The sequence below is a fragment of the Oncorhynchus nerka genome, linkage group LG3 (assembly GCF_034236695.1).
Source record: "Oncorhynchus nerka isolate Pitt River linkage group LG3, Oner_Uvic_2.0, whole genome shotgun sequence".
NCBI lineage: Eukaryota > Metazoa > Chordata > Actinopteri > Salmoniformes > Salmonidae > Oncorhynchus > Oncorhynchus nerka.
The window spans coordinates 42,460,130-42,483,031 of record NC_088398.1 but is presented as its reverse complement, the minus strand read 5'-3'; the positions used below and the strand labels follow the sequence as shown (position 1 = coordinate 42,483,031).

The window sequence follows — 22,902 nt, the reverse complement described above, 5'->3', positions numbered from 1 at the left end:
CACAGCAGTTACACAGTTCCAGTGGTGTAATGGCTTTAGCACCGTGCCTGGCTGACAGTCCAGGGGAGTCTAAATTGGCAGAGGGATATTAAGTAGGGAGTGTTGGATGGTGGTGTTGGATGGCGTGACGTCGCCCGCCCCAGCTCGAGCAGACTCTATGGGAGTGGATGTGATGTACAGGGAATGCTGGGTACTAGTGGTTGGTTATCTCTCTCTCTCTCTCTCTCTTTTTCTCTCTCTCTCTCTCTCTCTCTCTCTCTCTCTCTCCCTCTCTCTCTCTCTTCCTGTCTCTTTTTCACTCACCCCCCTTCTCTCTTTCTCGCCCCTCCTCTCTCCATTTCTCTCTCACTATCCCTCTCTCCTCTCTCTCGAATGGTCCTTTCATCTCCTCTATCTCCCAGTGAGGATGTGTGCAAGCGAGGCTTCACGGTCATCATTGATATGCGCGGCTCCAAGTGGGACCTGATCAAGCCTCTGCTGAAGACCCTGCAGGAAGCCTTCCCCGCCGAGATCTGCGTGGCGCTGATTATCAAACCCGACAACTTCTGGCAGAAGCAGAAGACCAACTTTGGCAGTGCCAAGTTCACATTTGAGGTAAGCCTCTCGCCCAGCATCGCTCAGCATGGGCGCAAACAGAACCTTGTTTTGGTTGGAATGTCTACCTACTGCCCTGAACTATTTTATGTTTCTTCAGTACAGACGTTTTCTCTAGTCAGCATGCCGGTTTCAATTATTACGATAAACGAGTCGTTTTGATGTCGCATTTCAGCCAGAGTTGAATAGCACTTTATTTTAAAGTCTAATCAATCACAGGACTATCAGCGATACTCAACAACAGTCGCTAATTTGAACATGTCTCTAAAGCCGGACAGGAAGCACAGAGCTGTGTTTTCAGAGGGACCGGTGAGAAATGATTATTTCCTCCCCGCGATTTCCCCATCTTCTCTGCCTGTAGGGCTGTAACAGAGGTCGGCCATGAGTAGTATGCTAGGTAGTGTGAGGTTATGTTTACACCCCTTGGTCCTCCCCTCTCTCATTCCTTCCCTCCACAGTGAACATGTAGTGCTAATAAGAAACAGAATGGCTTTGTTCCAAATGTCACCCTATTCCCTACATAGAGCCTGGGCCTTGTTTGCCATATAAGGAATAGAGTACTATTTTGGACGCGTCCAATGAAGCTTGTACCCGGTTTGGGGGTAACATAACGAGAGCCTCTCGATTGTGTGCTGTTGACAGACTAGCATGGTGTCAGTGGAGGGCCTGACTAAGTTGGTGGACCCGTCCCAGCTGACGGACGACTTTGAGGGCTCTCTGGAGTACAAACACGAGGAGTGGATGGATCTGCGCGTGGCCCTGGAGGAGTTCATGGGCTCGGCCGTGCACCTCCTCTCCCGCCTGGAGGACCTCCAGGAGCTGCTGGCCAAGAAGGAGTTCCCGGTGGACGTGGAGGGCTCCCGGCGGCTCATCGACGAGCACACGCAGCTCAAGAAGAAGGTGATGAAGGCTCCCGTGGAGGAGCTGGACAGGGAGGGCCAGAGGCTGCTTCAGTGTATCCGGTCTAGTGATGGTTTTTCTGGGAGGAACTGCATCTCGGGCAGCGCCGACTTCCAGAGCGTGGTGCCTAAGATCGCCAGCCTGCTGGACAAGCTGCACTCGACCAGACAGCACCTGCACCAGATGTGGCACGTCCGCAAGCTCAAACTGGACCAGTGTTTCCAGCTTCGCCTCTTTGAGCAAGACGCAGAGAAGGTGAGTAACCAAAGCCCAGAGGGGCCAGAAACAACCATCACAATAACAACTGTTAAGCTGAGTTGATCTGTGTATATGTGTATTTTGTATTTAATATGCCAAGGCAGCAGCTACTCTTCCTGGGGTCCAGCGAAATTAAGGCAGTTCTACCATTTTAAAAACATTAGAATACATTCACAGATTTCACAACACCCTGTGTGTCCTAACAGAATAAAAAGAATAAACCCGCATCACATTAAAGACACTCTGTTGATTTGACCTCGCAGGGCGTTTTAGTAAGACCAAACTTATTGCCACACATGTGCCTTGTGTATAGTAAGGCAGACAAACGTTGACAAGGAATTTATATTAAAAAGGTTGCAAACCAATTGAGAGGTTTTGGCATATAAATATCCTAGAGTCTTGTCCTCAAATATTTATCCTAGAGGCGCATTGTGAATGTCCTCAGTACGGGAACCAATAACAAACTTTGGGCTCGATGTGATGTGAGGCCTAGGCAGCACCCCAAATGGCACCCGGTCCCCTACATAGTGTACTAAAGTAGTGCACTATGTAGGGAATAGGGTGCCATTTTACACGTCGCATTTCTCGGTTTATATGGAGGGCCTAAATACATAGAAAACTCTGCCATTTGTTTGTATTTATTGGAAACACATATTAAATGGGATATAATATGCTTTTACAAGGATATGTGCTTTTATAATATATTATGAAAACAGAGCGGCTCAGTACATCATTCCCTGAGATGGTATTTGGGGGAATAAACATGTATTTTGCCCACTTTTCCAAGTCATGACATTTTTCTAAGTGGGGTTTTAGAGATGACAAAATTATTTATTCTCATCTACGCACTCATCTCCCTTGACAATGTCAATAACCCAAAGGTACATGTAATAATTACATGTGATTCTTTTTGGTTCTCTGAAAAGCTTCCGGGCTTTTAAAGGAAAACCTCATATACCCCAAATACCCCAAAACTCATTAGGAATGACGCAACAACAACCTCACGTTAAGACCTATACAACTCTGGCAAGGTCAGAGACACAGGCGGGTCTCTAAGAAAAGGTGATAGTATTTTGATGACGAAGATGATATCATATGATTCTGAACAATATTCTACATTGCCAGGTCATTTCCTGCTTCGTCAAGGCAACCAGACAAATAAACTAAGGTAGAACTGCCACACAGCTAGTGTTAACAGAGAGGAAGAAAATGTATATTATTCCCATATAACCGTGCAATATTCTCTCCAATCCCTCAAGCCAACACTCCCCCCAATAAACCCTACAATGACGAAGATGCCTTCATTTGGATAAGTGCAGTCAGTCCCTTCCCTAATGATCGTGGAGCCCCATAGGGCCTCTGATTAGGACAGGCCCAGATAATGATTAATTTCCCTGGGGACAATGCCAATTAAGGCATGGCACACGCACAGTGTATGTCCCTCCCTGTGTCCTCTCCAATTGGATGGCGATTTACTAACAACGTGTATAACAACACAGTCCAATCAGAATCATGACAGATTCAACAATTCAGGTACTGGTCATTTTGTAAACTCAGATTCACACATTGGACTATTTTGATTCTGGTCCGACCAAGCACTTGGACAATCGTATTAGCGTTCGGTGTTGCACGCCGCTACGTTAGTATTCGGAGAGGAGATTAAAAAGGCGAAACACATTTGTTTTACGCGACTCCTTTTGAAGCTCGAACATAAGAAGGCTATTCTTTTTTTGTCGTTGTACAATGCTTGGCCGAACCGAACGTGTCCGCGTGTAACCCCTGTAGAGACAGTTCATATCTGTGGGGATTAGGACCAAAGGGACCAGTAATAGACAGAAGGCCTCATTTCACTGAGGGAAGGGAGGGAGGGGAGGGGAGGGAGGGAGGGGAGGATGGACGCAGGTGTTTATTGTTCCTCCTCCTCCGTAATGACCTCATGTGATCTCTGTTGGCTGCGTCCCGAATGGCGCTCTATAACTCTTTTGTGCACTACTTTTGTAGCACTCTATGTAGGCAATAGCCATTTTAAACGCAGACAAAAATGAACAATTACTGGCTTGCCTCGGCTCCATGTCGTCGTCTTCCCCTGCTGTCATGACGATCCAAAACATTCATTTGTTTTTTTTCTCACAAAATGGCTCAAATGGATTTTAGTGAGGAGAGTTGTAGGTTATGCCCTGTAGAGAATCATAGTATCTGTCGTACTATCAATTGGTTTCTTTCAAGGAATGTGGCGTTTTTCCAGAGTACATTTTTTGCTTAATGGAGTTGGTCATTTAAGGAAAATGGTTTGTAGACTAAATGATAAATGCTCATCATCGGTCTCTTTTCCCGACTAGCTCTCCACTATTCATCATCTCAAAGTGAATATGATAGGGAGTCATTTATCAGCATTATCAACTTACTGCTCTGAGTCCGAATTTGTCCCCCCCCCAACAAAAACAGCTAACAGTCATTGAGCTAATTAATTCTTTAGCCAACTTCTCTTCATTTGATTTGTCAGATATTAGATTAAGCCGTCAAGATGTCATTTAATAAGCATGACAAGTAGGAGAATTTACAAGATGTCATTTAATAAGCATGACAAGTAGGAGAATTCACAAGATGTCATTTAATAAGCATGACAAGTAGGAGAATTCACAAGATGTCATTTAATAAGCATGACAAGTAGGAGAATTCACAAGAAGTCATTTAATAAGCATGACAAGTAGGAGAATTCACAAGATGTCATTTAATAAGCATGACAAGTAGGAGAATTCACAAGATGTCATTTAATAAGCATGACAAGTAGGAGAATTTACAAGTAAGTGGTCAATCATACGGTCTTTCAAGACTTTCGACAATAAAATCGATTTCATCAAACCCTACTTTGACGGTCAGAAATATGCGTCAAACCAAAACACATGGCGGAGCACTATTTCCGAGGCATTATTCAGCTTTTCCCGTTCTATTTGTAAAAAAAAAAAAACTTCTCATTGAATAAATAGAATACATTTAACCGCAATTCCATCGTTGTTTGAATGCGAAAATAATGAATGTAGCGTTAGTTATCAAACAGCTTCTGCAACAGAGAAACGAATCTGTGATATCAGTACAAACACGTCGGGCGACTAATTCCCCCTCTGTAAGGACTTCCATCGGAAGGCAAGCGGCGAGAGGTCACACCAGCGTCAATGTTTAATTAACAGCTCGATCAAACCTGATTAAATAGGTTTGTTCTAACGTCGCAGGCTCTTCAGAGCGGAGATGTGAAGCCGCTGGCCTAGAGAGTTGTTCCTGTGTCACCCAATAATCACGCTTGTCACGCCACCATCATTTGACATTTTATTGTATAGTCAAGCGTGCTGTCCAGGATTTGAAAGAGAGATGACTGCGTTTGATGAAATCTGATCACTAGTGTATTATTAATGCCAAGGAGAGGACAATCATGTATCATGTAATGAATATAATGAATATAATGTTTCTCTGCCTTGGCTTAGGGTGGTCTAGTGGTCTAGTCCGCTGCCTCTGGCACACATATATACTGCTGAAGCATGGGTTCAAGTACAGCCCTCTGCTATTTTCTATATCTTTCCTCTTTGTCCAGTCCACAAAAAAAAAATCAAAAATCAAAATAATGTATCTGCTGTGCTAAACTATCAATGGGAATGTCTAATATTATATCTTATAATATGCCAAGTATGTGTATTTTATATGTGTGCTTTCATTGTTGTATGGGTGGGCCCCAGCGGGAATCAAAACCACAATGCTGGTGTTGCAAGCTCCATGCTGGGCCACACAGGACCCAACCAGTAACGTAACCAATCTCACGTATTTGTTCTGTGTTCCCATTGTAGATGTTTGACTGGATCAGTCACAATAAGGAAGTGTTCCTGCAGAGCCACACAGAGATCGGCGTCAGCTACCAGCACGCCCTGGACCTCCAGACGCAGCACAATCACTTTGCCATGAATTCTATGGTATGTGAGGACTGTCAGTGATATGTGAGGACTGTCAGTGGTATGTGAGGACTGTCAGGGGTATGTGAGGACTGTCAGGGGTATGTGAGGACTGTCAGTGATATGTGAGGACTGTCAGCGGTATGTGAGGGCTGTCAGCGGTATGTGAGGGCTGTCAGGGGTATGTGAGGGCTGTCAGGGATATGTGAGGACTGTCAGTGATATGTGAGGACTGTCAGTGATATGTGATGACTGTCAGTGATATGTGAGGACTGTCAGTGATATGTGAGGAATGTCGGTGATATGTGAGGATTGTCGGTGATATGTGAGGACTGTCAGTGATGTGTGAGGACTGTCAGTGATGTGTGAGGACTGTCAGGGATATGTGAGTACAGTCAGTGGTGAACGAGGACTGTCGGTGGTATGTGCGAACTGTCAGTGGTGTGTGAGGACTGTCAGGTGTGTGTGAGGACTGTCAGTGATATGTGAGTACTGTCAGTGGTGAATGAGGACTGTCGGTGGTACAGTATGTGTGAAATGTCAGTGGTGTGTGAGGACTGTCAGTGATGTGTGAGGACTGTCAGTGATGTGTGAGGACTGTCAGTGATGTGTGAGGACTGTCAGTGATATGTAGGTACTGTCAGTGGTGAATGAGGACTGTCGGTGGTATGTGCGAACTGGCAGCGGTATGTGAGGGCTGTCAGGGGTATGTGAGGACTGTCAGTGATATGTGAGGACTGTCAGTGATATGTGAGGACTGTCAGTGATATGTGATGACTGTCAGTGATATGTGAGGAATGTCAGTGATATGTGAGGACTGTCAGTGATATGTGAGGACTGTCAGTGATATGTGAGGACTGTCAGTGATATGTGAGGACTGTCGGTGATATGTGAGGAATGTTGGTGATATGTGAGGATTGTCGGTGATATGTGAGGACTGTCAGTGATGTGTGAGGACTGTCAGTGATGTGTGAGGACTGTCAGGGATATGTGAGTACAGTCAGTGGTGAACGAGGACTGTCGGTGGTATGTGCGAACTGTCAGTGGTGTGTGAGGACTGTCAGGTGTGTGTGAGGACTGTCAGTGATATGTGAGTACTGTCAGTGGTGAATGAGGACTGTCGGTGGTATGTCATGACTGTCAGTGATATGTGAGGAATGTCAGTGATATGTGAGGACTGTCAGTGATATGTGAGGAATGTCGGTGATATGTGAGGATTGTCAGTGATATGTGAGGACTGTCAGTGATGTGTGAGGACTGTCAGTGATGTGTGAGGACTGTCAGTGATGTGTGAGGACTGTCAGTGATATGTGAGTACAGTCAGTGGTGAACGAGGACTGTCGGTGGTATGTGCAAACTGTCAGTGGTGTGTGAGGACTGTCAGGGGTGTGTGAGAACTGTCAGTGGTGTGTGAGAACTGTCAGTGGTGTGTGAGGACTGTCAGTGGTGTGTGAGGACTGTTTGTGGTGTGTGAGGACCGTTTGTGGTGTGTGAGGACCGTCTGTGGTGTGTGAGGACCGTCTGTGGTGTGTGAAGACCGTCTGTGGTGTGTGAGAACTGTCAGTGGTGTGTGAGAACTGTCTATGGTGTGTGAGAACCGTCTGTGGTGTGTGAGAACCGTCTGTGGTGTGTGAGAACTGTCAGTGGTGTGTGAGGACTGTCTACCGGTGTGTGAAGACTCTGGATAAGAGCGTCTGCTAAATGACTTAAATGTAAATGTAAATGAAGACCGTTTGTGGTGTGTGAGGACCGTCTGTGATGTGTGAGGACCTATATGGTGCTTGGGATTGATCTGGTTTGTGGGTACTATGTGGTATGTGAGGACTTTCTGGGGTGTGTGAGGACTGTCTGGGGTGTGTGAGGACTGTCTGGGGTGTGTGAGAACTGTCAGTGGTGTGTGAGAACTGTCAGTGGTGTGTGAGGACTGTCAGTGGTGTGTGAGGACTGTCTACCGGTGTGTGAGGACTATATAGTGCTTGGGATTGATCTGGTTTGTGGTTACTATGTGGTATGTGAGGACTGTCTATGGTGTGTGACTGTGGTGTGTGTGAACTACATAATATGGAAGGACGATATGGTGTGTGAGGACTGTCTGTGGTGCATGGGAACGGGGGATCTAATAATATGGATGATGTCAATGGTCCTTGAGTCATGCCTCAGTGATTTCACTTTGTATGAGTACGAGTTTAATTATTGAAAGACGTGTTCTAGGATGGGGTCAAAAGGCCTTTCAATTACTGGATTAGTATTTAGAAGAGGGTTGTAAAAAAATAAAAATAAAAAGCGTACTCCCCCATTTGACAGCTATCATTGATATAGTACAGGCCACTGGCGCTGGAGAGCAGAATTGAGTTTTAAATATCAACACACATACTCTGATTATTATCGCTCTGCTGTAACAGCAGGGTACTTCCTCAGTGTTGATTTTATTTCCTCTGGTTAGCCTCACCAGTAACACTGCCATTCTAATAACTGTTAGGGTTAAGTCCCAAACGGCACCCTATTCCCTATATAGTGCACTACTTTAGACCAGAGCCCTATAGAACCCTATTCCCTATATAGTGCACTACTGATCGCTCCCTTTACTGCTAGTTACATATGTACATATCTACCTCAGTTACCTCGTAACCCTGCACATCGACTCTACCGGTACCCCGTGTCTATAGTTATCGTTATAGTGTGTTTTACTTTTCGATTATGTCTCCATCTTCTTCCTCTCTGCATTGTGGGAAAGTCCCGTAAGTAAGCATCTCACTGTTAGTCCACACCTGTTGTTTATGAAGCGTGTGGCGAGTAACGCTCGATTTGATTTGGTTGATTTGATTTGAGCCCTATGGGCCTAAATACGGGAATTAGGGTACCATTTGGGACACACCTTACAGTAGGCAATGACCTCTACTGCAGTTTTGCCCTGGAGACATGTCTGATACTCTTTGGATGAGAAATCAAGCTATTTATGTAACGAAACACAAACCAAGAGTCTCACACGGCATATGCACACACGCACATTTAAATGGCATAATAACGCTGGGCAGTATGGTGAGATCCTCTGCCATCTCCTCCAGTAATCATTGAAGAGAATCATCTGTCCCCAAATCCCCAGCTCTGTGTGTATTCGGGAGCAGGCCTGTTGAGTTATTTGTGTTTGGCACCGATGTGCAGACACACACAGACACACATTGGAGGCCCTTCACAGCAGCGTGTGTGTGTGTGTCTCTGTGTGTGGCTGTGTGTGCTCCCTCCTCTCCAGTTCTCACAGCCTGCTGTGTCTCCATCAGCCTGCTGCTGGGCCGGGCTGCACACAGCAGTCGTCAGAGGGGGCAAACAGACACAGGCACAGAACAGAACCACACTGGCCAAAAACCACTCACATACAGAGGCCTTTTGGCTCTCACTGAAGAACCTCGCTCTCTCTCTCTCTCTTTCTCTCTCTTTCTCCACTCTCTCTCTCTCTCTCCCCCCTTGTCTTTCTCTCTCCACTCCCCCCCACTCTCTCTCTATCGCTCCTTCTCATTATCCCTCTCTCTGCTCATACAGACTCCCGACTCATACTGTTGTTATGTTTTAGCGTGAGTCTTGGCTCAGCGTGCTCAGCATGCAGCAACCATGTCTGAGCATAGTTCATTTAAGCCCTGCTTTAAAACTAGGAGCTGTTCGTTTTGATGGCTTCATTAGCAGTTCTAATCAGGTTAGCGGTAAATAAAGCCCACGGTGGGTGCATCATGTGAAGCTGATAAATGGATGGGCCTAAAGAGGCCAGAGATGATGAGACTCCCATAGTGGGGAAGGATGGGTTTTGGGAACTACAGAGCCAGATGGCAGTAAAGAGAGTGTGTGTGTGTGTGTGTGTGTGTGTGTCAGAGAGAGAGATTCACTGAAAGCTGCAGAATTCTGTCACGCTTGTTGTCGCTAAGCTCTACACCATCATTTCCCGGTGGGCTGGCTCACGTGTCATGTCTGTGTCATGTTCAGGTGTATCATTGCGTGTTTGGCTATCAAGTGATACGACACCACTAGGTATAGCTAGACACGCCACGGAGACCAAGCCCTACACAGTTTGATTCAGTCATTTCTACGTGAATAAAAGTCAATATATCCTGAATTAAATCAAATACTGTTTTTTATCTTAAATTGAATTAAATAAACCCGTGAATCTTTTCTCATACCATATAATATCTTCTTTGCGTGTGTCCCTCCCTCGGTGCAGAACGCCTATGTGAACATCAACAGGATCATGTCGGTGGCGACGCGGCTGTCGGAGGCGGGCCACTACGCCTCGCAGCAGATCAAACAGATCTCGGCCCAGCTGGACCAGGAGTGGAAGAGCTTCGCCGCCGCCCTGGACGAACGCAGCACCATCCTGGCCATGTCGGCCGTCTTCCACCAGAAGTCGGAACAGGTACGGTGACAGTAGGCTGAAACCCCTTGCTGTTGCCACTCAGTTACTTTGCCTTCAGAAAGTATTGCACATTATGTTGTGTTACAGCCTGAATGAAATACAGTGGGGCAAAAAAGTATTTAGTCAGCCACCAATTGTGCAAGTTCTCCCACTTAAAAAGATGAGAGAGGCCTGTAATTTTCATCACAGGTACACTTCAACTATGACAGACAAAATGAGAAAAAAAATCCAGAAAATCACATTGTAGGATTTTTAATGAATTTATTTGCAAATTATGGTGGAAAATAAGTATTTGGTCAATAACAAAAGTTTATCTCAATACTTTGTTATATACCCTTTGTTGGCAATGACAGAGGTCAAAAGTTTTCTGTAAGTCTTCACAAGGTTTTCACACACTGTTGCTGGTATTTTGGCCCATTCCTCCATGCAGATCTCCTCTAGAGCAGTGATGTTTTGGGTCTGTTGCTGGGCAACACAGACTTTCAACTCCCTCCAAAGATGTTCTATGGGGTTGAGATCTGGAGACTGGCTAGACCACTCCAGGACCTTGAAATGCTTCTTATGAAGCCACTCCTTCGCAGTGTGTTTGGGATCATTGTCATGCTGAAAGACCCAGCCACGTTTCATCTTCAATGCCCTTGCTGATGGAAGGAGGTTTTCACTCAAAATCTCACGATACATGGTCCCATTCATTCTTTCCTTTACACGGATCAGTCGTCCTGGTCCCTTTGCAGAAAAACAGCCCCAAAGCATGATGTTTCCACCCCCATGCTTCACAGTAGGTATGGTGTTCTTTGGATGCAACTCAGCATTCTTTGTCTTCCAAACACGACAAGTTGAGTTTTTACCAAAAAGTTATATTTTGGTTTCATCTGACCATACAACATTCTCCCAGTCTTCTTCTGGATCATCCAAATGCTCTCTAGCAAACTTCAGATGGGCATGGACATGTACTGGCTTAAGCAGGGGGACACGTCTGGCACTGCAGGATTTGAGTCCCTGGCGGCGCAGTGTGTTACTGATGGTAGGCTTTGTTACTTTGGTCCCAGCTCTCTGCAGGTCATTCACTAGGTCCCCCCGTGTGGTTCTGGGATTTTTGCTCACCGTTCTTGTGATCATTTTGACCCCATGGGGTGAGATCTTGCGTGGAGCCCCAGATCGAGGGAGATTATCAGTGGTCTTGTATGTCTTCCATTTCCTGATAATTGCTCCCACAGTTGATTTCTTCAAACCAAGCTGCTTACCTATTGCAGATTCAGTCTTCCCAGCCTGGTGCAGGTCTACAATTTTGTTTCTGGTGTCCTTTGACAGCTCTTTGGTCTTGGCCATAGTGGAGGAGTTTGGAGTGTGACTGTTTGAAGTTGTGGATAGGTGTCTTTTATACTGATAACAGGTGCCATTAATACAAGTAACGAGTGGAGGACAGAGGAGCCTCTTAAAGAAGAAGTTACAGGTCTGTGAGAGCCAGAAATTTTGCTTGTTTGTAGGTGACCAAATACTTATTTTCCACCATAATTTGCAAATAAATTCATTAAAAATCCTACAATGTGATTATCTGGATTTATTTTTCTAATTTTGTCTGTCATAGTTGAAGTGTACCTATGATGAAAATTACAGGCCTCTCTCATCTTTTTAAGTGGGAGAACTTGCACAATTGGTGGCTGACTAAATACCTTTTTGCCCCACTGTAGATTTGTTTTCCCCTTACCCATCCTCACACAATACACCATAATGACAAAGTGAAACAAGTTTTTAAACATTTCTGCAAATGCATTGACAATGAAATACAGAAATATCTGAGTCAATACATGTCAGAATCACCTTTGGCAGCGATTACAGCTGTGAGTATTTCTGGTTAAGGCTCAGAGAGCTTCGCCCACCTGGCATGTACAATATTTGCCCGTTATTATTTTCAACGTTCTTCAAGCTCTGTCAAATTGGTTGTTGATCATTGGTAGACAACCATTTTCGAGTCTTGCCATAGATTTTCAAGCAGATTTAAGTCTAAACTGTAACTCGGCCACTCAGGTACATTCACTGTCTACTTGGTAAGCGACTCCAGTGTAGTTTTGGCCTTGTGTTTCAGGTTATTGTCCTGCTGAAAGCTGAATTAATCTCCCAGTGTGGTGGAATGCAGACTGAACCAAGTTTTCCTCGCATTTTGCCTGTGCTTAGCTCCATTCTATATTTTTTTTTATCCAGAAAAACTCCCCGGTCCTTAACGATTCCAAGCATACCCATAACATGATGCAGCCACCACTATGCTTGAAAATATGGAGAGTGGTACTCAGTAATGTGTTGTAGTGGATTCTCTCCAAACATAACACTTTGTATTCAGGACCAACATTTTTTTTTACAGTATTACTTCAGTGCCTTGTTGCAAACAGGACGCATGTTTCAAAATATTTTTATTTTGTACAGACTTCCTTCTTTTCACTCTGTCAATTAGTTTAGTATTGTGGAGTAACACAGTTGTTGATCCATCCTCAGTTTTCTCCTATCACAGCCATTAAACTCTGTAACTCTTTTAAAGTCACCATTGGCCTCATGGTGAAATCCCTGAGCGGTTTCTTTCCTCTCCGGCAACTGAGTTAGGAAGGACGCCTGTATATTTGTAGTGATTGGGTGTATTGATACACCATCCAAAGTGTAATTAATAACTTCACCATGCTCAAAGGGATATTCATTGTCTGCTTTTTTTACCCTTCTACCAATAGGTGCCCTTCTTTGCGAGGCATTAAAAAACCGCCCTGGTCTTTGTGGTTGAATCTGTGTTGGAAATTCACTGCTCAACTGAGGGACCTTACAGTTAATTGTATGTGTGTTGTAGAGAGATGAGGTAGTCATTAAAAAATCATGTTAAACTTTATTATTGCGCACAGAGTGAGTCCATGCAAATTATTATTTGACTTGTTAAGCAAATGTTTACTCCTGAATTTATTTAGGCTTGCCATAACAAAGAGGTTGAATACTTATTGACTCAAGACATTAGAGCTTTTCATTTTTTTACATTTCGAATACACTTTGACATCATGTGGTATTGTGTGTAGGCAATTCTCAGACAAATCTACATTTAATACATTCTAAATTCAGGCGATAACACCACAAAATGTGGTAAAAGTCAAGGGGTCTGAATAATTTCTGAATCCTAACTTGAAGTCTGAGCACGTAACTCAGACCTTTGTGTAAAGCACGCATTGATGTGAAAGGGAGATTTGCATGAAATCTCAAGATATCACCGTTCCTGAAGTCAGACTTCAGCCCACAGGCCATCTGAGAGAGATTGGAATGTCGGCTGCTGCCCGTTGCGGTGTAGAGGTAGTTAAGATAGACCTGTGTAGCCTTGGCAGCAGCTACTATGATGCTGAGTGTTTGGGGCTTCAGGTGTGCACAGGGGGGGAATACTGCTGCCTGTCAGAAAGCACTTAGCCAATGATCCAGGGTTACCTCTGATCCAGGGTTACCTCTTGTAAAGATGCCTTGTCTGCCTCCACACCATCCTTCCTCCCTGCCTCCCTCCTGGCCTGCCTTCCTTCCATGACTTCTCTCTTCCCGTCTCTGTCCGCGAAATGACTCACATTGCTCTGTTGATTGGTCTATTTGACTCTGTTCTGTTGTGTGAATATGTCTCCTGGCCTGTGTCCATGCAGTTCCTGGCTGGGGTGGAGGCCTGGTGCAAGATATGCAGTGAAGGGGGGCTGCCCTCAGAGATGCAGGACCTGGAGCTGGCCATCCACCACCACCAGACCCTCTATGAACAGGTGACCCAGGCCTACACTGAGGTGAGACACCCTCACAACACTGACTCAGCTACAGCACTAACTAAATACTGGTTTATAGTGCAACCTGGTCTCAAGGCAATTTGTATGATTTGGGATGTTTTTGGTGTCCATCCACTTAATATGATACAGTTGAAGTCGGAAGTTTACATACACCTTAGTCAAATACATTTAAACTCATTTTTTCCACAATTCCTGACATTTAATTCCCTGTCTTAGGTCAGTTAGGATCACCACTTTATTTTAAGAATGTGAAATGTCAGAATAATATAATGATTTATTTCAGCTTTTATTTCTTTCATCACATTCCCAGTGGGTCAGAAGTTTACATAAACTGAATTAGTATTTGGTAGCATTGCCTTTAAACTGTTTAACTTGGGTCAAACGTTTTGGGTAGCCTTCCACAATAAGTTGGGTGCATTTTGGCCCATTCCTCTTGACAGAGCTGGTGTAACTGAGTCAGGTTTGTAGGCCTCCTGGCTCGCACACACTTTTTCAGTTCTGCCCACAAATGTTCTATGGGATTGAGGTTAGGGCTTTGTGATGGCCACTCCAATACCTTGACTTTGTTGTCCTTAAGCCATTTTGCCACAACTTTGGAAGAATGCTTGGGGTCATTGTCCATTTGGAAGACCCATTTACGAACGAAGCTTTAACTTCCTGCCTGACTGATGTTTTGAGATGTTGCTTCAATATATCAACATAATTTTCCATCCTCATGATGCCATCTATTTTGTGAAGCGCAAGTGTTCTTCGGCTTGCAAGCCTCCCCTTTTTCCTCCACCTTTATCGCCAAAGAGTTCTAATTTTGTTTCATCAGAGTACGATCTTTGTCCCCATGTGGAGTTGCAAACCGTTGTCTGGCTTTTTTATGGCGGTTTTGGAGCAGTGGCTTCTTCCTTGTTGAGCAGCCTTTCAGGTTATGTCAATATAGGACTCTTTTTTACTGTGGATATAGATACTTTTGTACCTGTTTCCTCCAGTATCTTCACAAGGTCCTTTGCTGTTGTTCTGGGATTGATTTGCACTTTTCGCACCAAAGTACGTTCATCTCTAGGAGACAGAAATTGTCTCCTTCCTGAGCAGTATGACGGCTACGTTGTCCCATGGTGTTCATACTTGCATACTAATGTTTGTACAGATGAATGTGGTACCTTAATTCGTTTGGAAATTGCTCCCAAACGAATGAGGTCTTGGCTGATTTCTTTTGATTTTCCCATGATGTCAAGCAAAGAGGCACTGAATTTGAAGGTAGGCCTTGAAATACATCCACAGGTACACCTCCACTTGACTCAAATGATGTCAATTAGCCTATCAGAAGCTTTCGAAAGCCATGACATTATTTTCTGTAATTTTCCAAGCTGTTTAAAGGCACAGTCAACTTAGTGTATGTAAACTTCTGACCCACTGGAATTGTGATACAGTGAATTATAAGTGAAATAATCTGTCTGTTAACAATTGTTGGAAAAATTACTTGTGTCATGCATAAAGTAGACGTCCTAACCGACTTGCCAAAACTATAGTTTGTTAACAAGAACTGTGTGGGGTGGTTGAAAAACGACTTTTAATGACTCCAACCTAAGTGTATGTAAACTTCCCGACTTCAACTGTACGTTACGTTACGAGTGGAATAGCACTTTTACACTTACTGAAGATCTGGTTTACAGTTTCATTCTTTGTTAGTTTAAGATCCCACCACATAGCTTTCAAGGAGAATTCCCACAGTGCTAATGACCCTTTTATACCTTTTATACCTTTTAAACCTCAAGGATGGCATGAGGTTTTGGTATTTTCAAAGACCATCATAAGTTATCTAAACATGATCCCAAGCAGTCTAAACATGGATGTACGCTGTACATTGCTTTGAAATATTGCCCTGAAATTAAATGTAAGTCCTTCAAATCAAACCTGACCAGACACATACTGTAACTCGATCAGGACCATTTTATTTTTATTTTACCTTCGACTATGCTTATGTATTGTACCTACAGTTTTGCATCAAATAGGACCTTTTCCCACCACATTAAATCCAGCTGACTTGCACCTTGTGTGACACGTGGCCTGTAATACGTGGACCACTGTCCATCCAAGTCAGATTGACTCCCCACAGAAGATCCCGTATGATGATGGGTTTGTGTCGCAGTTCACTAGATGCCTCTGCACCACACTGACTTTTGTGCTTGTTTGTTTTATTTCCGTGTCGTCTCTGAAAAGGTCGCTATAAACGTCTCTGGTTTGAACCAACAACAAAAAAGAAAGGGTTGGCTTTTTGGTTCCGTATTGTACCACAGATGACAAAGACAATTACCCATCCCCATGCACCCAAATTGCATATCATTTAGTCATTTGCATTGGGAATGAAATTACAGCTCTGCACGGCTTGATTTAGTATCATACATGGGCGGCTAGAACAGGCCGGGACTGGATTTGATCAGAAGAGAGATGATTAGCTAAGGAACTGACATTCAAAAAATCCTTATTTTCCTTCGCTCTTTCTTTCCATATAATGAAACAAAGATTTGACTGACATGACCGGCTTCGATATGCATCTTTTCGGATAAGTCTTTATTTCATCAGATTTAAAGTCGCTAAAGGGTGGTAACTTTCCCTAACTTCCCAGGCTTTCCATACATGCCAGTTGGAGGATTCAAGGAATATGGAATATGCAAGAAATCCGTGAAGCCTCCAACCAAGATTTCCGACTCAGGTATGCAACTCTCCTAATGTCATGTCCCTCTCTCTGTCACCAGGTCAGTCAGGACGGCAAGGCCCTACTGGATGTCCTCCAGAGACCACTGAGCCCGGGGAACTCGGAGTCTCTGACGGCCACAGCCAACTACTCCAAGGCGGTCCACTGTATCCTGGACGTGGTCCACGAGGTCCTGCACCACCAGAGACGCCTGGAGAGCATCTGGCAGCACCGCAAAGTCCGCCTGCACCAGAGGCTACAGCTCTGTGTGTTCCAACAGGACGTCCAACAGGTAATTGTCGCCATGCGCAGGCACACACATACACACACACACACATATGAACGTAGTGCACCGTAGGGATTAGGACACGGTGTAAATGGAAGGCTGTATATTCAGGCATCTGTTTGGGGCGCCACCTCTTCAGTCTCTTGTCAGGGTCGTGGGAGTTGTGGAGATAAAGGATTCAGCCTGTGTCAATTCTTTCTGACACGCTAGTTTAGTAACAGTACGAGGGTGAGTAGGTCTTGGCGTTAATCTCAATGTCTTTTAGTTTTTTTTTCTTGTTTAACCTGTTTTAGAAAGCACAGTGCATTGCCCTGATACTGCATTTTACTGCAGCAAAATCACACTGTTTACATTTCACTGTTCATTTGGCTCTGTGCCGACTCCTGGTTCGTAAAAGGAATCCGTATTTCAAACGAGCGCCGTGATGAAAGAGGAGATTTGTCAACAGTTGTCTGTACTTTTCCTCTTAATATTTTTTGCTTGGGAAACTGCCCAGAAGTACAGTTAGCATACCTTGCATTAGCCATTTTGTAGAACAGAGAGAGAGAGAGAGAGAGAGAGAGAAAGCTGCATAGGCTGTGGGTGTGTCCCAAATTCCACCCTATTCCCTATACATTACACTAATAATTCCAACAGCAGCACTGAGCCAAGTCTCTGAGCCAAATCAAGATCGGACCTCTGATCAGCCAAAAGCCAAACCATGCATAACCAATCCACCAGGGACACTGGAGCACTGTTGATTCAAGCCTCACTTACCTCACAAACTTCATGAATAATTACTAGGCATAATCTTGGAACATTTTACCATGGATTCAATGGTCTAAAAAAAGCAATGCTGTGTAATATAACACGCTAGTGCTTGTGTGCTGTGTGTGTGTGTGTGTGTGTGTGTGTGTGTGTGTGTGTGTGTGTGTGTGTGTGTGTGTGTGTGTGTGCGTGTTCGTGTTCAATAGGGTATGTGTGAGTGAGCGAATCAGCTTGCTCGGTCAAGTCACTCAACATCTCTCACACCTTCCTCCTTTCTCAATATGGCTCCCTTTGGGTGAATACCTCTCCTCTCCCTCTCACATCTCCTCCTCTCCCTACCTCTTTCTCACTCTGATAACGAGCCCGCTGCTCCCTCACCGAGGCAAACATTACTGTAGGGCTGCATCCCAAATGGCACCCTATCCCCTATATAGTGCGCTACTTAGGGAATAGGGTGTCGTTTGAGATGCAGCTTAAACACAGAAGAAGTGAATGCGATGGATCTCACCATTCATTGAAGCAGCTGATCTGGTAGGAGGTGCCCCTCCATAGGCATGGGCTGGGTAGTCTTTCCTGATACCTTTTTAAGTGACGTTCTACAACGGGTTAGTCAAAACAAGCCTTGTGATTGGTTGAGACGTGTTCTAAGCCATACTTTACTAAGCAAAAATATTAAACGCAACATGCAACAATTTCAAAGATTTTACTGAGTTACAGTTCATCTAAGGAAATCAGTCAATTGAAATAAATTATTTAGGTCCTAATCTATGGATTTCACATGACTGGGAATACAGATATGCATCATTTGGTAGGGGTGTGGATCAGAAAACCAGTCAACATCTGGTGTGACCACCATTTGCCTCATGCAGCACGACACATCTCCTTCGCATAGAGTTGATCAGGCAGTTGATTGTGGCCTGTGGAATGTTGACCCACTCCTCTTCAATGGCTGTATGAAGTTGCTGGATATTGGCGGGAACTGGAACACGCTGTCACACTCGTTGATCCAGAGCATCCCAAACATGCTTAATGGGTGACATGTCTGGTGAGTATGCAGGCTAAGGAAGAACTGGGAGATTTTAAGCTTCCAGGAATTGTGTAAAGATCCTTGCGACATGGGACCGTGCATTATCATGCTGAAACATGAGGTGATGGCGGCAGATGAATAGCACAAAAATGGGGCTCAGGATCTCACGGTATCTCTCTACATTCAAATTGCCATGGATAAAATGTAATTGTGTTGATTGTCTGTAGCTTATGCCTGCCCATACCATAACAACACCGCCACCATGGGGCACTCTGTTGAAAATGGTGACATCAGGGCCTCACGGGTGGCACAGTGGTTAAGGGCGCTGTACTGCAGCGCCAGCTGTGCCATCAGAGACTCTGGGTTCGCGCCCAGGCTCTGTCGTAACCGGCCACGACCGGGAGGTCCGTGGGGCGACGCACAATTGGCCTAGCGTCGCCCGGGTTAGGGAGGGGTTGGCCGGTAGGGGTGTCCTTGTCTCATCGCGCACCAGCGACTCCTGTGGCGGGCCGGGCGCAGTGCGTGCTAACCAAGGTTGCCAGGTGCACGGTGTTTCCTCCGACACATTGGTGCGGCTGGCTTCCGAGTTGGATGCGTGCTGTGTTAAGAAGCAGTGCGGCTTGGTTGGGTTGTGTATCGGAGGACGCATGACTTTCAACCTTCGTCTCTCACGAGCCCGTACAGGAGTTGTAGCAATGAGACAAGATAGTAGCTACTTAAAATAATTGGATACCACGAAATTGGGGAGAAAAACGGGGTAAATTGTTTTTTTAAACACACACACAAAAATGTTGACGTCAGCAAATCTCTCACCCAGACAACGCCATACACGTGTGGTCTGCGGTTGTGAGGCCAATTGGACGTACTGCCAAATGATCTAAAACGACATTGGAGGCGGCTTATAGTAGAGAAATGAACATTCAATTCTCTGGCAACAGTTCTGGTTGACATTCCTGCAGTAAGCATGCCAATTGCATGACCACGCAATTATGGGCGAACAGGGAGTACAAGAGGGGGCCGAGCACGCACCCTTGTGGGGCTCCAGTGTTGAGGATGAGCGAAGTGGAGATGTTGTTTCCAACCTTCATCACCTGGGGGTGGCCCGTCAGGAAGTCCAGGACCCAATCGCACATGGTGGGGTGGAGACCCAGGACCTCAAGCTTAGTGATGAGCTTGGAGGGTACTACAGTACTGAATGCAGTGGGTCTAGGGTGACAGGTAAGGTGGAGGTGATATGATCCTTAGTCTCTCAAAGCACTTCATGATGACAGAAGTGAGTGCTACAGGGCCATAGTAATTTAGTTCATTCTTTGCATTCTTGGGTACAGTAACAATGGTGGCCATCTTGAACCATGTGGGGACAGCAGACTGGGATAGGGAGAGATTGAATATGTCCGTAAACACACCAGCCAGCTGGTCTCCGCATGCTCTGAGGACGCGGCTAGGGATGCGTCGGTGGCACTGTGTTATCCACAAAGCTGGCAAAGAAGGTGTTTAGTTTGTCTGGAAGTGAAACGTCGATGTCTGTGACGTGGCTGCCACATACGTCTCGTGTCTGAGCCATTGATTTGCGACTCCACTTTGTCCCTATTCTGACATTTCATTTGTTTGATTGCCTTGCGGAGGGAATACCTCCAGCACCATTTAAACTTCAACATTTCAACATCATCTAATCACCTATGCTTCGTCTAATACAGTGACAACTAAAAGATACCAAAAACAATTTCATCCAATCAAAATAAGCTAAACATGATGTGGCTGTCCATGGTTCTGATTTCTGTGTGCGTTTGTGTGTGTGCGTGTGTGAACGTTCATGCATGTAGAAAAACATGTTGACTCACCCTACTTGAAACGCCATCGTCCTCTCTTTCATGTTGACAAAACAGTCTATCACTCTGTTATACAGTACACACTTTTATTTTTTGTTGTCCTAGGCTACCTGGCTAAAATGCTTGCTCGCTAGCTTCACTTCCATTCATGGGCGACGTTAGCTAGTTAACATTAGCCTTCTACATCTAGCCACATATTGAACCCTTTCTGTAATTAGCCATGGATGGAGATAGGGATTTGGACTTGTGGTTTTACTTAATTCTCTGTACTGGCCAATGATTATAACGGATATTCTAATCCAACCATTAATTCATGCATTGTTGTGCCCCTGGCCTGAGAGGATGGAAGTTGTGGCTAGAAATAAAACAATGAAGGTCTTGATCCGAGCTAGTGATAGTTGACGCCACCCACCAGTCACTCAGCTCCAGGTGGAAAACAAATGCTCATTAAAATTCCTATAATATCTCTGTAACAATACATGAGCGAGATTTAGATCATTTAACATCTGTTATGAGGCGATTGGACTACGGTCACTGAACTCATGAGCAAATATCCCATTGGCTGTACACTTTGGAGGGGCATTTGTTAGAATAACATCCGAGAGAGTAAGTTTTTAAGGGTGTTTAAAGGTTGAGGCGAGTTGGTTTAAGACAGATGTGGTAATACACACTGCAACATTCAAATGGTTGTTTATGAATATGGCGACACCCCCACCTCTGCCAGCTCTGTCAGATCTATAAACATTATATCCATTCATTCAAAGACACATCAAAGTCTGGCACAGTCTCAGTAATAATAAAGTCTCAGTAATAATCAAAATGGCCGCGTTAGTTTGAGAAGAAAGAATTACAATATGATCCATTTTCAAAATCTAACTTCTGGCATTTACATGAATCAGTCCAAGGCCACAGCAACTGGATTTCAGATCAGACGGAGTCTTTAACAGAAACATGCTGTGATCAGTAGGTAACCCTCTATATGAAATAGCCATGGGGTTGGCTTGAAACGGTATAGATAAGATTGCTTAGAACTGTGCCATTTGGTCTATGCCTCAAAGAGGATGTGGATTAATACAGGACTCAAACGAGGGTTACCTATTTCGGGCAAGGACTGATAACCCATCACTTTTTTAGATTATTTTTTCAATGTTATCACTCAGCATCTAAGTTGCTCTCCTGTTCGTGTGCAGGCCGTCCCTTTCTAGAAACTGTGGTTGCTCCCAAAGCATATCGAAATTGTCAATAAAATCAAACGCTTTTTCAGAACATAGTCCTGATTTCATTCAAGAGTCCAGTGCAAGTAGCCGGGAGAAGCGATCAATTCCACAACCGTGTGTTGGGATAGAGCCAGAAATTAAAATCAGCTTGCCCCCTAGCCAATATTCTGTCTCTCAGGTATTCGAAGTCTCGTCTCAACTCAGCCCATTGCCGCAGTGTGCGGCGCCCGGGTTTTGGTCTAGAATGACCGAAAGCTCCCAAGTTATATCACGCACTATGCCACCAGGGAAGAATTCTGCGCCATCAACCACGACATCCCTGACAATGGAACTCCCAACTATTGCTTTCTTGGGAGGGGGAGGTTGTGGATTTCCAGACACCATGCACCCTATTCCCTATCAATCAAATTTAAATCAAAGTGCTATACAGAAACACAGCCTAAAATCCCGAACAGCAAGCAATGCAGATGTAGACGCATGGTGGCTAGGAAAAACTCCCTAGAAAGGCAGGAATTTAGGAAGAAACCTAGAGAGGAACCAGGCTCTGAGTGGTGGCCAGTCCTCTTCTGGCTGTGCCGGCTGGAGATTATAAGAGTACATGTCCATTAAGGCCAGATTGTTCTTCAAGATGGTCTAACGTTCATAGATGACCAGCAGGGTCAAATAATAATCACAGTGGTTGGAGAGGGTGCAACAGGTCAGTACCTCAGGAGTAAGTGTGAGTTGGCTTTTCATAGCCAAGCATTTAGAGGTTGAGACAGCAGGTGCGATAGAGAAAGAGAGTCGAAAACAACAGGTAGCACGTCCGGTGAACAGGTCAGGGTTCCATAGCCGCAGGCAGAACAGTTGAAACTGGAGCAGCAGCACGACCAGGTGGACTGGGGACAGCCAGGAGTCATCAGGCCAGGTAGTCCTGAGGCATGATCCTAGGGCTCAGGTCCTCCAGGAGGGGAGGGAGAGAGGGAGAGGGAGAATATGAGGGAGCATACTTAAATTCACACAGGACACCAGATAAGACAGGAGAATTACACCAGATATAACAGACTGACCCGAATCGACCATTGCAGCATAGATACTGGAGGCTGAGACAGGGGTGGGTCGGGGGACACTGTGGCCCCGTCTGACAATACCCCCAGACAGGGCCAACCAGGCAGGATATAACCCCCACTTTGCCAAAGCACAGCCCCCACACCACTAGAGGTGTATCAACAGATATGTACTGTAGTGCACTACTTTTGA

The 22,902-nt window shown here is 44.9% G+C and overlaps 1 protein-coding gene across 1 annotated transcript in view; it reads left to right on the top strand.

Annotated features, from left to right (window-relative positions):
- Window positions 1-22,902, top strand: part of LOC115108212 (kalirin-like) — a 257,001-nt gene that overhangs the window by 120,523 nt on the left and 113,576 nt on the right. The window contains 6 exon segments of the mRNA XM_029632309.2: window positions 402-594; window positions 1,237-1,749; window positions 5,589-5,711; window positions 9,898-10,089; window positions 13,740-13,871; window positions 16,619-16,849. Of these exon segments, the coding sequence (XP_029488169.2) occupies window positions 402-594; window positions 1,237-1,749; window positions 5,589-5,711; window positions 9,898-10,089; window positions 13,740-13,871; window positions 16,619-16,849 (1,384 nt within the window).